Consider the following 14,345-nt stretch of genomic DNA (forward strand, 5'->3'; position numbering starts at 1 on the left):
CTCAGTCTCTAGCTGTCATGCAACAATGCCCGAAACCACAGCTCCTTTTCCACATCCAGGCCCCACAGAACTTTCCATGGTTCATTTATACATAAATATATATATATATATATATATATATATATATATATATATATATATATATATATATATATATATATATATATATATATATGGTTGTTTAATTTGTTAATGGATGGGGTTGTTAGGGAGGTAAATGCAAGAGTTTTGGAAAGAGGGGCAAGTATGAAGTCTGTTGGGGATGAGAGAGCTTGGGAAGTGAGTCAGTTGTTGTTCGCTGATGATACAGAGCTAGTGGCTGATTCATGTGAGAAACTGCAGAAGCTGGTGACTGACTTTAGTAAAGTGTGTGAAAGAAGAAAGTTAAGAGTAAATGTGAATAAGAGCAAGGTTATTAGGTACAGTAGGGTTGAGGGTCAAGTCAATTGGGAGGTAAGTTTGAATGGAGAAAAACTGGAGGAAGTAAAGTGTTTTAGATATCTGGGAGTGGATCTGGCAGCGGATGGAACCATGGAAGCGGAAGTGGATCATAGGGTGGGGGAGGGGGCGAAAATCCTGAGAGCCTTGAAGAATGTGTGGAAGTCGAGAACATTATCTCGGAAAGCAAAAATGGGTATGTTTGAAGGAATAGTGGTTCCAATAATGTTGTATGGTTGCGAGGCGTGGGCTATGGATAGAGTTGTGCGCAGGAGGATGGATGTGCTGGAAATGAGATGTTTGAGGACAATGTGTGGTGTGAGGTGGTTTGATCGATTAAGTAACGTAAGGGTAAGAGAGATGTGTAGAAATAAAAAGAGCGTGGTTGAGAGAGCAGAAGAGGGTGTTTTGAAATGGTTTGGGCACATGGAGAGAATGAGTGAGGAAAGATTGACCAAAAGGATACATGTGTCGGAGGTGGAGGGAACGAGAAGTGGGAGACCAAATTGGAGGTGGAAAGATGGAGTGAAAAAGATTTTGTGTGATCGGGGCCTGAACATGCAGGAGGGTGAAAGGAGGGCAAGGAATAGAGTAAATTGGATCGATGTGGTATACCGGGGTTGACGTGCTGTCAGTGGATTGAATCAGGGCATGTGAAACGTGTGGGGAAAAACCATGGAAAGCTGTGTAGGTATGTATATTTGCGTGTGTGGACGTATGTATATACATGTGTATGGGGGTGGGTTGGGCCATTTCTTTCGTCTGTTTCCTTGCGCTACCTCACAAACGCAGGAGACAGAAAAAAAAAAAAAAAATATATATATATATATATATATATATATATATATATATATATATATATATATATATATATATATTATCCCTGGGGAAAAAGGGAGAAAGAATACCTTCCACAAATTTCCTGTGTCATAGAAGGCAACTAAAAGGGGTGGGAGTGGGAGGCTGGAAATCCTGCCCTCAAGCTTTTACTTTTCCAAAAGAAAGAACAGAGAAGGGAGCCAAGTAAGGAATTTCCCTCTAAGGCTCAGTCCTCTGTTTCTGATGGTACCTCTAGTTTGGGAAATGGCGAGTATGTATTTAAAAAAAATATAAATACATATATTTTTCCCCTAGGAGTTGAGGAGAAAGAATACTACCTACATATTTTTTTGAAGACAACAAGGAGGGGTAGGAGCTGGAGAGAGAGAGAGAGAGAGAGAGAGAGAGAGAGAGAGAGAGAGAAACACTCCCCTCCTGTATTATTCTCCAAAAGATCTAATAGATTAAGAATCCAAGCAGAGAATTTTTCCTGTATGTTTAATTCATCTATCCCTGATGCTATTTCACTCACATGAGAAACAGCACACACACACATGAAATATATATATATATATATATATATATATATATATATATATATATATATATATATATATATATATATACATATATATATATATATATATATATATTTTTTTTTTTTTCATACTATTCGCCATTTCCCGCATTAGCGAGGTAGCGTTAAGAACAGAGGACTGGACCTTTGAGGGAATATCCTCACCTGGCCCCCATCTCTGTCCCTTCTTTTAGAAAATTAAAAAAAAACGAGAGGGGAGGATTTCCAGCCCCCCGCTCCCTTCCCTTTTAGTCGCCTTCTACGACACGCAGGGAATACGTGGGAAGTATTCTTTCTCCCCTATCCCCAGGGATAAATATATATATATATATATATATATATATATATATATATATATATATATATATATATATGAGATAAAGACACACACAGAAAAAGTAAATGTGGGAACACAGAACACTTCATCTTGCTCTTCTCACTATTTTTACAGTAATGAGAAGAACATTTTGCTGTTTGTTGTCCTCTGTTCTAATCAATAAAGAAAATCATCAGTCAAATCGAACTATCATGTTTTCATGAAAATAATTAATGAATTCTATCTCCAATGAAATCTTACTTTTCATACAAAATTAAACTCTTATCTTTGAAGGACCATGACACAAGTCCTTTGATATGCCATCTTCAATTCTAAATCTTTTATAATATAAAATTAGTATTTATAATTCTAAACTCCATGCCATAATCTACACTCTGGTCTATGCATTGCAGAACACTAACTACCAAACTTGACAATACGCTAGCGAGCATGACTAACAGCATGGCTAACCAACGTGGCTACTTAGCTTGCACAAACCATCCTAAATCAAACTTGATAAGCAGAAAGCATATTAGCCCCACAGTCAATCGTAATCTATTTAAATCATAGAGACATGCACATCATTCACAGAAAATATTATGATGCAATAAAGTTATGTTTAATCAGGCCCTTTCTCCAAAGTAAATAAAAAGACTGAATAAATCTGAAAAAAATTCTAGCACTAAGTATAGCAATTACTGCTACTATTTTTCATCATCCTTGTTGACAAAAAAGGGACTTATCTTCAGCATTCAGAATCTGAAGAGGACAAGGAGAGAATATATTTCATCTGCTAGAGGAAAGCCATGGACAAAGGAGCAGAAATTCCAGTTACCTCTAGAACAAAACAGGAAAGCACAATACAATGAAGAGAAGGTAGATGGTTGGCATTATCAAAAGGGTGACATAGGTTTTTTCTAGAGCTACTGAATAAGGCTGAGTACAGTACACTACTACAAGAACAAGACATCAGACATAAAAAAGGCAAGATTAAATGACATAACAAACCCAATCCGGTGGGTTCTCTTGCTGTAGCATTTGTAGTTGGGACCAAAGTTGAGAATGAAGCATGAAAAAGAAAATGGTATGGAAAAGTCTCACACAGTGGAATGAAGTGTAGTCACAAGATGGAACAGGGAATAGCTTGGCAAGCATTTCCTCCCGTCCTGATGGTTTAGCCAACACAAAAATGAACTCAAGGATGGTTATATTAGTCATACTTGGTTGTAATTACCACTAAAATTACATACATGCCTTGAGATGTCACAGTTTGGTGTTTCTTAACATCATGTTAACATTATATAAGTCTGGTAAAGGGATCAGCAATTAACAAACTTATAGTTCACCTCAACCAAAGTGAAAAATAAAGAACATGAAAATTATCAATCCACAATAATGACAGGAGTATGAAGCTTTATCATTCCTTAAAGCTAAACTGTTCTTTGTTAAGATTATGTCAGCAAAACAAGCTTACACATATACAAATAAAAACCGGATATAAACATATTTCTTCCCGAAGGACTGTTATGAATTATTCAGAATGAAAGGACAGAATCTTCCCCCAGACCACTCTATGGTAATGAACTTTCCAAAAAAGTGAATGAAATCTTGATGATGTCTTTTGATATGAAACTAAGATATAATTGAGCCAAAAAGTAAAAACATAATCTCCCTATTATAAGTAAGACTAAACTCTAAAGCTCATTGGGCCAGAAAGAGTTTTAAAGGTACCAATTCGGAAAAAATCATAATTTAGCACAGTAGCACTCTGTGATCATGAATCACACCTTATAATACCGTGGTGAAAAATATCAGCATTGAAAAGAAAATTAATAAACTGCATAAAATACTGATATTACTGGGATTTCATGAATTTACTTTGCACAGCAAATGAAACGGCATTTCCTATCAAAAATTAATAAAAATCAATATTGTTGTAAAAGTTAACTTAATTGCCGACTCCTGAATTTATTAATATCTTGTTAGGCATTAGCAAAATGTCCATCAAAGTCTTTTCTTTTCTTTACGTAAGCATGCGAATATATTGACAAGTGTCCTAGATAAGATGCATGACCACTTTGAAATAACTGTACTGCCTATGGTGTATGAAATTCAATAAGAATTACAGCAATAAATTTAAGATATCTGTGCTTTGGAATGAATGGTGTTCATCTTGGTATATTCTTATTGCAAACCTAGTGTGAAATGCTAGTAATGAAACCCTAATCACGTTTACCTACACCTAACCTGTATTTGGAAGGCAACAGCATGACGTTTTCAAAGATCACACTAAATTGGCTGACAGAAAGTATATTCTTGATAATGAGGATACCACTCATGATACCAGTGATGACATCAACCTTATTTTGCATAATTAAATCTTTGGTAAGCTATCATTATTCTCAATTACCTTGGAAAAGATATATTTATTCTTTGGTGTTTTCTACACGTGTAAATCAGTCGAAATTTGAAGTTTACACTTATGAAAAAAAAAAAAGGGTTGATATTAACCCTGTAAATTACAATCAAAAGCAATCCATGTAAAAAATTTATGCATTAGAAAAAGTGAAGTTTTTACATATCTCTGATTGTCTGTGTTACAAAGTCTACAGTAGTTCACAAGCATTAAAGTGAGATGTAATTACTTTATCTAGATTCATTAAAGATTATGTGGCATGAATTTCTCAATACATTACTGAGCAAATACCAGTATTTTATCAGAAACCATTAGGATGCATCCGGAGTGCATTTTTAAGAAATCAATAAACATTGAAAATAATAAACATAAATTTTCTATTATCTACTGTATACCTAAGTCTCATGTTTTTATGTGCGAAGGGAATATATTCTCGACAATCTTTGGCGGAGTTTTCAAACAGGGCTCAATACACAGTGCTGGCTATTCAGGACACTAAGAGTGAAAGTTCATCACTTATTACACTTTGCATTGTCCTTATTATTTTTGAGAACACTGTGAAGTTACAGTGTTATGCACTCCACAATTTGGCATGCCTCTTAATCTCAGGCTTTTTTTGGGAAGCATCATTCCATCAGCCAAGACATTGGCAAATAGCCAATGCTGATCAGCACTTCGATGAGTAGGTGTGATCTTCAGGTTGGCAGAGAACTGTTGAATGTCGCAATAAAGGGAAACATTAATGGCAACTATGGGATAGATCCAAGTTTCACAACCAAGGGCTTTAAAAGTCTATTCAATTGTATACAAATTACACAGTGAGAGAGTTGAATTAAGAATGTCCTGTAACAGTGTAACTTCTAAGTTTCTTAGTCACTGGTATTATGGGTAAGGAATGGATAGAATGAAAATATGCTCAATTATCCTAATATAAAATATATAGGCAGTAAAATTATATATCAATGAATATATTATTGTACAATATGAGAATATTTGTCGGGATCACAACTACTGGTAAAGTCTGCAGAGTATTATCAAATTTTCACAAATCACAATAAACCCCTTGTTTACGGACACAAAATAAAGTAAATCCTATCTTATTTTTTCAGCAGATATATGTGGAAAAATATTTAAAATACATCTCCAGAATAAGCAGTTGGCCATACTGGGTCTGAAAAAATATGTTAATCCTCATGTATATGCAAGATTCATTCAAATTATCATGTGTGTTTAAAGATAAAGCAAGGTTCCTTACTTATGGTTTACTCTAATACTCAACCAAATTCTTTATCAGTTCAACTGAGAAGCAAAATTAATACCTTAGCACCACATTGAGAATGATATCAACAGAGCGTAATGATAATTTCTGATTATATTTCAGATATAATATCTAATAATAATAAATTTCTAAAGTGTAATGGATATTTCACTTTAACAGAAATATATTCATATGTTCTAATGTATAAGGGGTTTACTGCATAAGTAAACTGCATTGTAAAACTACCTATATATATGTGAGAAATACTTAGAAAAGCAAATGGATTTGTATGTAGCATTTATGGATCTGGAGAAAGCATATGATAGAGTTGATAGAGATGCTCTGTGGAAGGTATTAAGAATATATGGTGTGGGAGGCAAGTTGTTAGAAGCAGTGAAAAGTTTTTATCGAGGATGTAAGGCATGTGCACGTGTAGGAAGAGAGGAAAGTGATTGGTTCTCAGTGAATGTAGGTTTGCGGCAGGGGTGTGTGATGTCTCCATGGTTGTTTAATTTGTTTATGGATGGGGTTGTTAGGGAGATGAATGCAAGAGTTTTGGAAAGAGGGGCAAGTATGAAGTCTGTTGTGGATGAGAGAGCTTGGGAAGTGAGTCAGTTGTTGTTCGCTGATGATACAGCGCTGGTGGCTGATTCATGTGAGAAACTGCAGAAGCTGGTGACTGAGTTTGGTAAAGTGTGTGAAAGAAGAAAGTTAAGAGTAAATGTGAATAAGAGCAAGGTTATTAGGTACAGTAGGGTTGAGGGCCAAGTCAACTGGGAGGTAAGTTTGAATGGAGAAAAACTGGAGGAAGTAAAGTGTTTTAGATATCTGGGAGTGGATCTGGCAGCGGATGGAACCATGGAAGCGGAAGTGAATCATAGGGTGGGGGAGGGGGTGAAAATCCTGGGAGCCTTGAAGAATGTGTGGAAGTCAAGAACATTACCTCCGAAAGCAAAAATGGCTATGTTTGAAGGAATAGTGGTTCCAACAATGTTGTATGGTTGCGAGGCGTGGGCTATGGATAGAGTTGTGCGCAGGAGGGTGGATGTGCTGGAAATGAGATGTTTGAGGACAATGTGTGGTGTGAGGTGGTTTGATCGAGTAAGTAATGTAAGGGTAAGAAAGATGTGTGGAAATAAAAAGAGCGTGGTTGAGAGAGCAGAAGAGGGTGTTTTGAAATGGTTTGGTCACATGGAGAGAATGAGTGAGGAAAGATTGACCAAGAGGATATATGTGTCGGAGGTGGAGGGAACGAGGAGAAGTGGGAGACCAAATTGGAAGTGGAAAGATGGAGTGAAAAAGATTTTGTGTGATCGGGGCCTGAACATGCAGGAGGGTGTAAGGCGGGCAAGGAATAGAGTGAATTGGATCGATGTGGTATACTGGGGTTGACGTGCTGTCAGTGGATTGAATCAGGGCATGTGAAGCGTCTGGGGTAAACCATGGAAAATTGTGTGGGGCCTGGATGTGGAAAGGGAGCTGTGGTTTCGGGCATTATTGCATGACAGCTAGAGACTGAGTGTGAAGGAATGGGGCCTTTGTTGTCTTTTCCTAGTGCTGCCTCGCACACATGAAGGGGGAGGGGGATGGTATTCCATGTGTGGCGAGGTGGCGATGGGAATGAATAAAGGCAGACAGTGTGAACTGTGTGCATGGGTATATATGTATGTGTCTGTGTGTGTATATATATGTGTACACTGAGATGTATAGGTATGTATATTTGCGTGTGTGGACGTGTATGTATATACATTGTGTATGGGGGTGGGTTGGGCCATTTCTTTCGTCTGTTTCCTTGTGCTACCTCGCAAACGCGGGAGACAGCGACAAAGCAAAATAAATAAATATAAATATATATATATATATATATATATATATATATATATATATATATATATATATATATATATATATATATATACCACTACAGCCTCACTGTGAAGACAGAGGAAGCATTAGGTAAATTAGCTAAAGAATTCAAATTCTTATGAGACTTGTCTAAAACGTCACAGATGTTGCTCACCATTTAGTGTGATATGTGACTTAAGCAGTTTGAAAGGAAATATCCCATAAATTATGGAGACTAAGTAACTGCAGGCCAAAGACAAGGTATGTAAATATTTATGGACAAAATGTGAGAACTCTTGTATCAAAAGTGGAAAAGACTATCCGTGTAACAGGCATTATGTTAGTGTCCTTGCACTACATGTGAAAATACCTTATGGTAAAAAACTATACCCTAAAACCATACAAACCCAAAAAATTAGGTTGTGGGGGAAAATTCTGCATGGAAAAAAAATAATTCATAGACAGGTGAACTGGATGTAGCACTACAAGTAGGAAAATAAGAATACAGTAATACAGTAACACAGCAGGATACAACAATGACAACATTTGTGTAGTAGCTATCATGCTGCTGAGGGTACAAAAGGTGTGACATTATCATTTGTATGGAGGAACTCTTTAGATAGATTTATCCCTGATTTTGTGTTCATCATATTATGCAACCATTCAAACCAATTAAAGCAGTCTACTTTCACTTATGCTTGTTTCCATTCACCATCATACACATGTTTCCATTCACCATCATACACATACATTCTGAAGCAAGGAATCATAATATCAGCACCATTACCATTCCATTAGAGACTGTAAAAAACTGACAAATCTTCGAATATACTCCCTAGCAGACTTTCAACTGGAATTTACCTAAGTTAAAGAACACTCCTTACATTCATTACTCCTATTTACTATGACTAACTAGATTATGAAAGAGCAACATAAACACACAATTCTTTCATGTTTCAGCATGACATGATAATGAATGGAAGTTCTCTAATGTCAATTACTGCACTAACAACCTGTAGCCTATGACTGCTAATGGTACATTAACTTATATATGCAGGCAGAATATTATACCAGTTGACCTAAACTCATTAAATGGCTTTTGTAAACATATGTATCCCTTCACTGTTGTCCCTTGTGATAAACTGAAATATAACCTTAGCAGCCACAAAGCTCTAGGTATGCACCTTCCAGTAATTTACATACTCCCTCTCTATGAAAGCTTTTCCAGCAAGCCTATTCATAATCAACAAGAGAATTCTTGATAAAGTAAGCCAATGGCAAGTTTTGCTATTCTTGCAAAAAGTTTACTTCTACTTCTAGTTTAACACCATATAGTATGACAGCACAACATGGTGATCAGCTTGTGACCCCATCTTAAAACTTGCAATATCATGACTGAACACTGTCAATAATAAAATATAAACTTGAAGAAAATATTGACTGTGTATTGTCACTGTTACACTGTAAACTTGAAATAAACCATGAATGTATATACTGCAAATGTTATAACGTGAAGTAAACACACACAATGACTGTACGTAACAAGTTATGATGTAAACAGAAAAGAAATATTAATGCATACAGTGACTGTTACAATGTATAATTAACATGTAGTTATGATGGAGATGTCACTCAAACTAGTAAGTGACACTTCTTATTAACACTGGACTTGAATTACCACTGCAAAGTGACCAGTAATGGTGCTTATCTAAATCCTTGAATTCTAGTAGGAGTAACACAACACTGCTAATAGATATACAGATCACCAACTGAAAGTCTTTAATCACACTAATCATGGGACAGTCACTAAATAGCATTATGTATAACATTAGTACAACCTGGTTTGAAATCCTTGAAATTACTTCTAGATTTTAGAAGAAAAATTATGTTACTCACAAGTACAGACACTAAATGATTACTTGGTTCTCAGAAACTGAATTATATGATTTTGTAAAAAGATCTACCAAAAGAGGTGTTTGCCTTTTACTTACATAGCAAATGTCTGATCACCCCCCCCCCCTCTCCCTCTCTCTCTCTATATATATATATATATACATATATATATATATATATATATATATATATATATATATATATATATATATATATATATATATATATATATATATCCATAAATGCTACATACAAATCCATTTGCTTTTCTAAGTATTTCTCACATACATTCTTCAAAGCAAACACCTGATCCACACATCCTCTACCGCTTCTGAAACCACACTGTTCTTCCCCAATCTGATGCTCTGTACATGCCTTCATCCTCTCAATCAATACCCTCCCATATAATTTACCAGGAACACTCAACAAACTTATACCTCTGTAATTTGAGCACTCACTCTTATCCCCTTTGCCTTTGTACAATGGCACTATGCACGCATTCCGCCAATCCTCAGGCACCTCACCATGAGTCATACATACATTAAATAACCTTACCAGCCAGTCAACAATACAGTCACCCCCTTTTTTAATAAATTCCACTGCAATACCATCCAAACCTGCTGCCTTGCCGGCTTTCATCTTCCGCAAAGCTTTTACTACCTCATCTCTATTTACAAAATCATTTTCCCTAACCCTCTCACTTTGCACACCACCTCGACCAAAACACCCTATATCTGCCACTCTATCATCAAACACATTCAACAAACCTTCAAAATACTCACTCCATCTCCTTCTCACATCACCACTACTTGTTATCACCTCCCCATTTGCGCCCTTCACTGAAGTTCCCATTTGCTCCCTTGTCTTACGCACTTTATTTACCTCCTTCCAGAACATCTTTTTATTCTCCCTAAAATTTAATGATACTCTCTCACCCCAACTCTCATTTGCCTTTTTTTTCACCTCTTGCACCTTTCTCTTGACCTCCGGTCTCTTTCTTTTATACATCTCCCACTCAATTGCATTTTTTCCCTGCAAAAATCGTCCAAGTGCCTCTCTCTTCTCTTTCACTAATACTCTTACTTCTTCATCCCACCACTCACTACCCTTTCTAATCAACCCATCTCCCACTCTTCTCATGCCACAAGCATCTTTTGCGCAATCCATCACTGATTCCCTAAATACATCCCATTCCTCCCCCACTCCCCTTACTTCCATAGAGTTGATAGAGATGCTCTGTGGAAGGTATTAAGAATATATGGTGTGGGAGGCAAGTTGTTAGAAGCAGTGAAAAGTTTTTATCGAGGATGTAAGGCATGTGTACGTGTAGGAAGAGAGGAAAGTGATTGGTTCTCAGTGAATGTAGGTTCTGCTCTCTCAACCACACTCTTTTTATTACCACACATATCTCTTACCCTATTATTACTCACTCGACCAAACCACCTCAAACTACATACTGTCCTGAAACATCTCGTTTCCAGAACATACACCCTCCTCCGCACAACTCTATCCATAGCCCACACCTCGAAACCATATGACACTGTTGGAATGACTATTCCTTCAAACATACACATTATTGCTTTCCGAGATAAGGTTCTCAACTTCCACACATTCTTCAACGCTCCCAAAACTTTCGCCCCCTCCCCCACCTTATGATTCACTTCCGCTTCCCTGGTTCCATCCGCTGCCAAATCCACTCCCAGATATCTAAAACATTTCGCTTCCTCCAGTTTTTTTCCATTCAAACTTACCTCCCAATTGACTTGTCTCTCAACCCTGCTGTACCTAATAACCTTACTCTTATTCACATTTATTCTATATATATATATATATATATATATATATATATATATATATATATATATATATATATATATATATATATTTTATTCATTTTGCTTTGTAGCTGTCTCCCACGTTAGCAAGGTAGCGCAAGGAAACAGACGAAAGAATAGCCCAACCCGCCCACATACAAATGTATATACATACACGTCCACACACGCAAATATACATACCTATACATCTCAATATACACATATATATACACACACAGACATATACAAATATACACATGTACCTAATTCATACTGTCTGCCTTTATTTGTTCCCATCGCCACCCTGCCACACATGGAATAACATCCCCTTCCCCCCTCATGTGTGCAAGGTAGCGCCAGGAAAGTCACCAAAGGCCCCATTCGTTCACACTCAGTCTCTAGCTGTCATGTAATAATGCACCGAAACCACAGCTCCCTTTCCACATCCAGGCGCCACACACTTTCCATGGTTTACCCCAGACGCTTCACATGCCCTGGTTCAATCCACTGACAGCATGTCGACCCCGGTATACCACATCGTTCCAATTCACTCTATTCCTTGCCCGCCTTTCACCCTCCTGCATGTTCAGGCCCCGATCCACAAAATCTTTTTCACTCCATCTTTCCACCTCAAATTTGGTCTCCCACTTCTCGTTCCCTCCACCTCTGACACATATATTCTCTTGGTCAATCTTTCCTCACTCATTCTCTCCAGGTGACCAAACCATTTCAAAACACCCTCTTCTGCTCTCTCAACCACACTCTTTTTATTTCCACACATCTCTCTCACCCTTACATTACTTACTCGATCAAACCACCTCACACCACATACTGTCCTCAAAAATCTCATTTCCAGCACATCCACCCTCCTGCGCACAACTCTATCCATAGCCCACGCCTCGCAACCATACAACATTGTTGGAACCACTATTCCTTCAAACATACCCATTTTTGCTTTCCGAGATAACATTCTCGACTTCCAAACATTCTTCAAGGCTCCCAGAATTTTAGCCCCCTCCCCCACCCTATGATTCACTTCCGCTTCCATGGTTCCATCTGCTGCCAGATCCGCTCCCAGATATCTAAAACACTTTACTTCCTCCAGTTTTTCTCAATTCAAACTTACCTCCCGACTGACTTGACCCTCAACCCTACTGTACCTAATAACCTTGCTCTTATTCACATTTACTCTTAACTTTCTTCTTTCACACACTTTACCAAACTCAGTCACCAGCTTCTGCAGTTTCTTACATGGATCAGCCACCAGCGCTGTATCATCAGCAAACAACAACTGACTCACTTCCCAAGCTCTCTCATCCACAACAGACTGCATACTTGCCCCTCTTTCCAAAACTCTTGCATTCACCTCCCTAACAACCCCATCCATAAACAAATTAAACAACCATGGAGACAACACACACCCCTGCCGCAAACCTACATTCACAGAGAACCAATCACTTTCCTCTCTTCCTACACGTACACATGCCTTACATCCTAGATAAAAACTTTTCACTGCTTCTAACAACTTGCCTCCCACACCATATATTCTTAAAACCTTCCACAGAGCATCTCTATCAACTCTATCATATGCCTTCTCCAGATCCATAAATGCTACATACAAATCCATTTGTTTTTCTAAGTATTTCTCACATACATTCTTCAAAGCAAACACCTGATCCACACATCCTCTACCACTTCTGAAACCACACTGCTCTTCCCCAATCTGATGCTCTGTACACACCTTCACCCTCTCAATCAATACCCTCCCATATAATTTACCAGGAATACTCAACAGACTTATACCTCTGTAATTTGAGCACTCACTCTTATCCCCTTTGCCTTTGTACAATGGCACTATGCACGCATTCCGCCAATCCTCAGGCACCTCACCATGAGTCATACATACATTAAATAACCTTACCAACCAGTCAACAATACAGTCACCCCCTTTTTTAATGAATTCCACTGCAATACCATCCAAACCTGCTGATTTGCCAGCTTTCATCTTCCATAAAGCTTTTACTACCTCATCTCTATTTACAAAATCATTTTCCCTAACCCTCTCGCTTTGCACACCACCTCGACCAAAACACCCTATATCTGCCACTCTATCATTAAACACATTCAACAAACCTTCAAAATACTCACTCCATCTCGTTCTCACATCACCACTACTTGTTATCATCTCCCCAGTAGCCCCCTTCACCAAAGTTCCCATTTGCTTGCTCATCTTACGCACTTTATTTACCTCCTTCCAAAACATCTTTTTATTCTCCCTGAAATTTAATGATACTCTCTCACCCCAACTCTCATTTGCCCTCTTTTTCACCTCTTGCACCTTTCTCTTGACCTCCTGCCTCCTTCTTTTATACCTCTTCCACTCATTTCCCTGCAAAAATCGTCCAAATGCCTCGCTTTTCTCTTTCACTAATAACCTTACTTCTTCATTCCAGTGGAATTTATTAAAAAAGGGGGTGACTGTATTGTTGACTGGTTGGTAAGGTTATTTAATGTATGTATAATTCATGGTGAGGTGCCTGAGGATTGGCGGAATGCTTGCATAGTGCCATTGTACAAAGGCAAAGGGGATAAGAGTGAGTGCTCAAATTACAGAGGTATAAGTTTGTTGAGTATTCCTGGTAAATTATATGGGAGGGTATTGATTGAGAGGGTGAAGGCAGGTACAGAGCATCAGATTGGGGAAGAGCAGTGCGGTTTCAGAAGTGGTAGAGGATGTGTGGATCAGGTGTTTGCTTTGAAGAATGTATGTGAGAAATACTTAGAAAAGCAAATGGATTTGTATGTAGCATTTATGGATCTGGAGAAGGCATATGATAGAGTTGATAGAGATGCTCTGTGGAAGGTATTAAGAATATATGGTGTGGGAGGCAAGTTGTTAGAAGCAGTGAAAAGTTTTTATCGAGGATGTAAGGCATGTGTACGTGTAGGAAGAGAGGAAAGTGATTGGT

The 14,345-nt window shown here is 37.7% G+C and overlaps 1 protein-coding gene across 45 annotated transcripts in view; it reads right to left on the bottom strand.

Moving 5' to 3' along the window:
- LOC139767191 (muscle calcium channel subunit alpha-1-like) overlaps positions 1-14,345 on the bottom strand; it is a 1,449,841-nt gene that overhangs the window by 172,260 nt on the left and 1,263,236 nt on the right. For 36 of the 45 annotated variants that reach the window (XR_011717010.1, XM_071696301.1, XM_071696297.1 and 33 more), the window contains one exon: positions 3,159-3,179. The exons of the other annotated variants lie outside the window; for them this stretch is intronic. Coding sequence is in view for 35 of the 36 variants with exons in the window: in XM_071696301.1 (XP_071552402.1) it covers positions 3,159-3,179 (21 nt within the window). In the remaining variant the exon portion in view is untranslated. The remainder of the gene's footprint in view (positions 1-3,158; positions 3,180-14,345) is intronic. 45 annotated transcript variants of the gene reach the window in all.

Source organism: Panulirus ornatus, chromosome 59 (genome assembly GCF_036320965.1).
Source record: "Panulirus ornatus isolate Po-2019 chromosome 59, ASM3632096v1, whole genome shotgun sequence".
Lineage (NCBI taxonomy): Eukaryota > Metazoa > Arthropoda > Malacostraca > Decapoda > Palinuridae > Panulirus > Panulirus ornatus.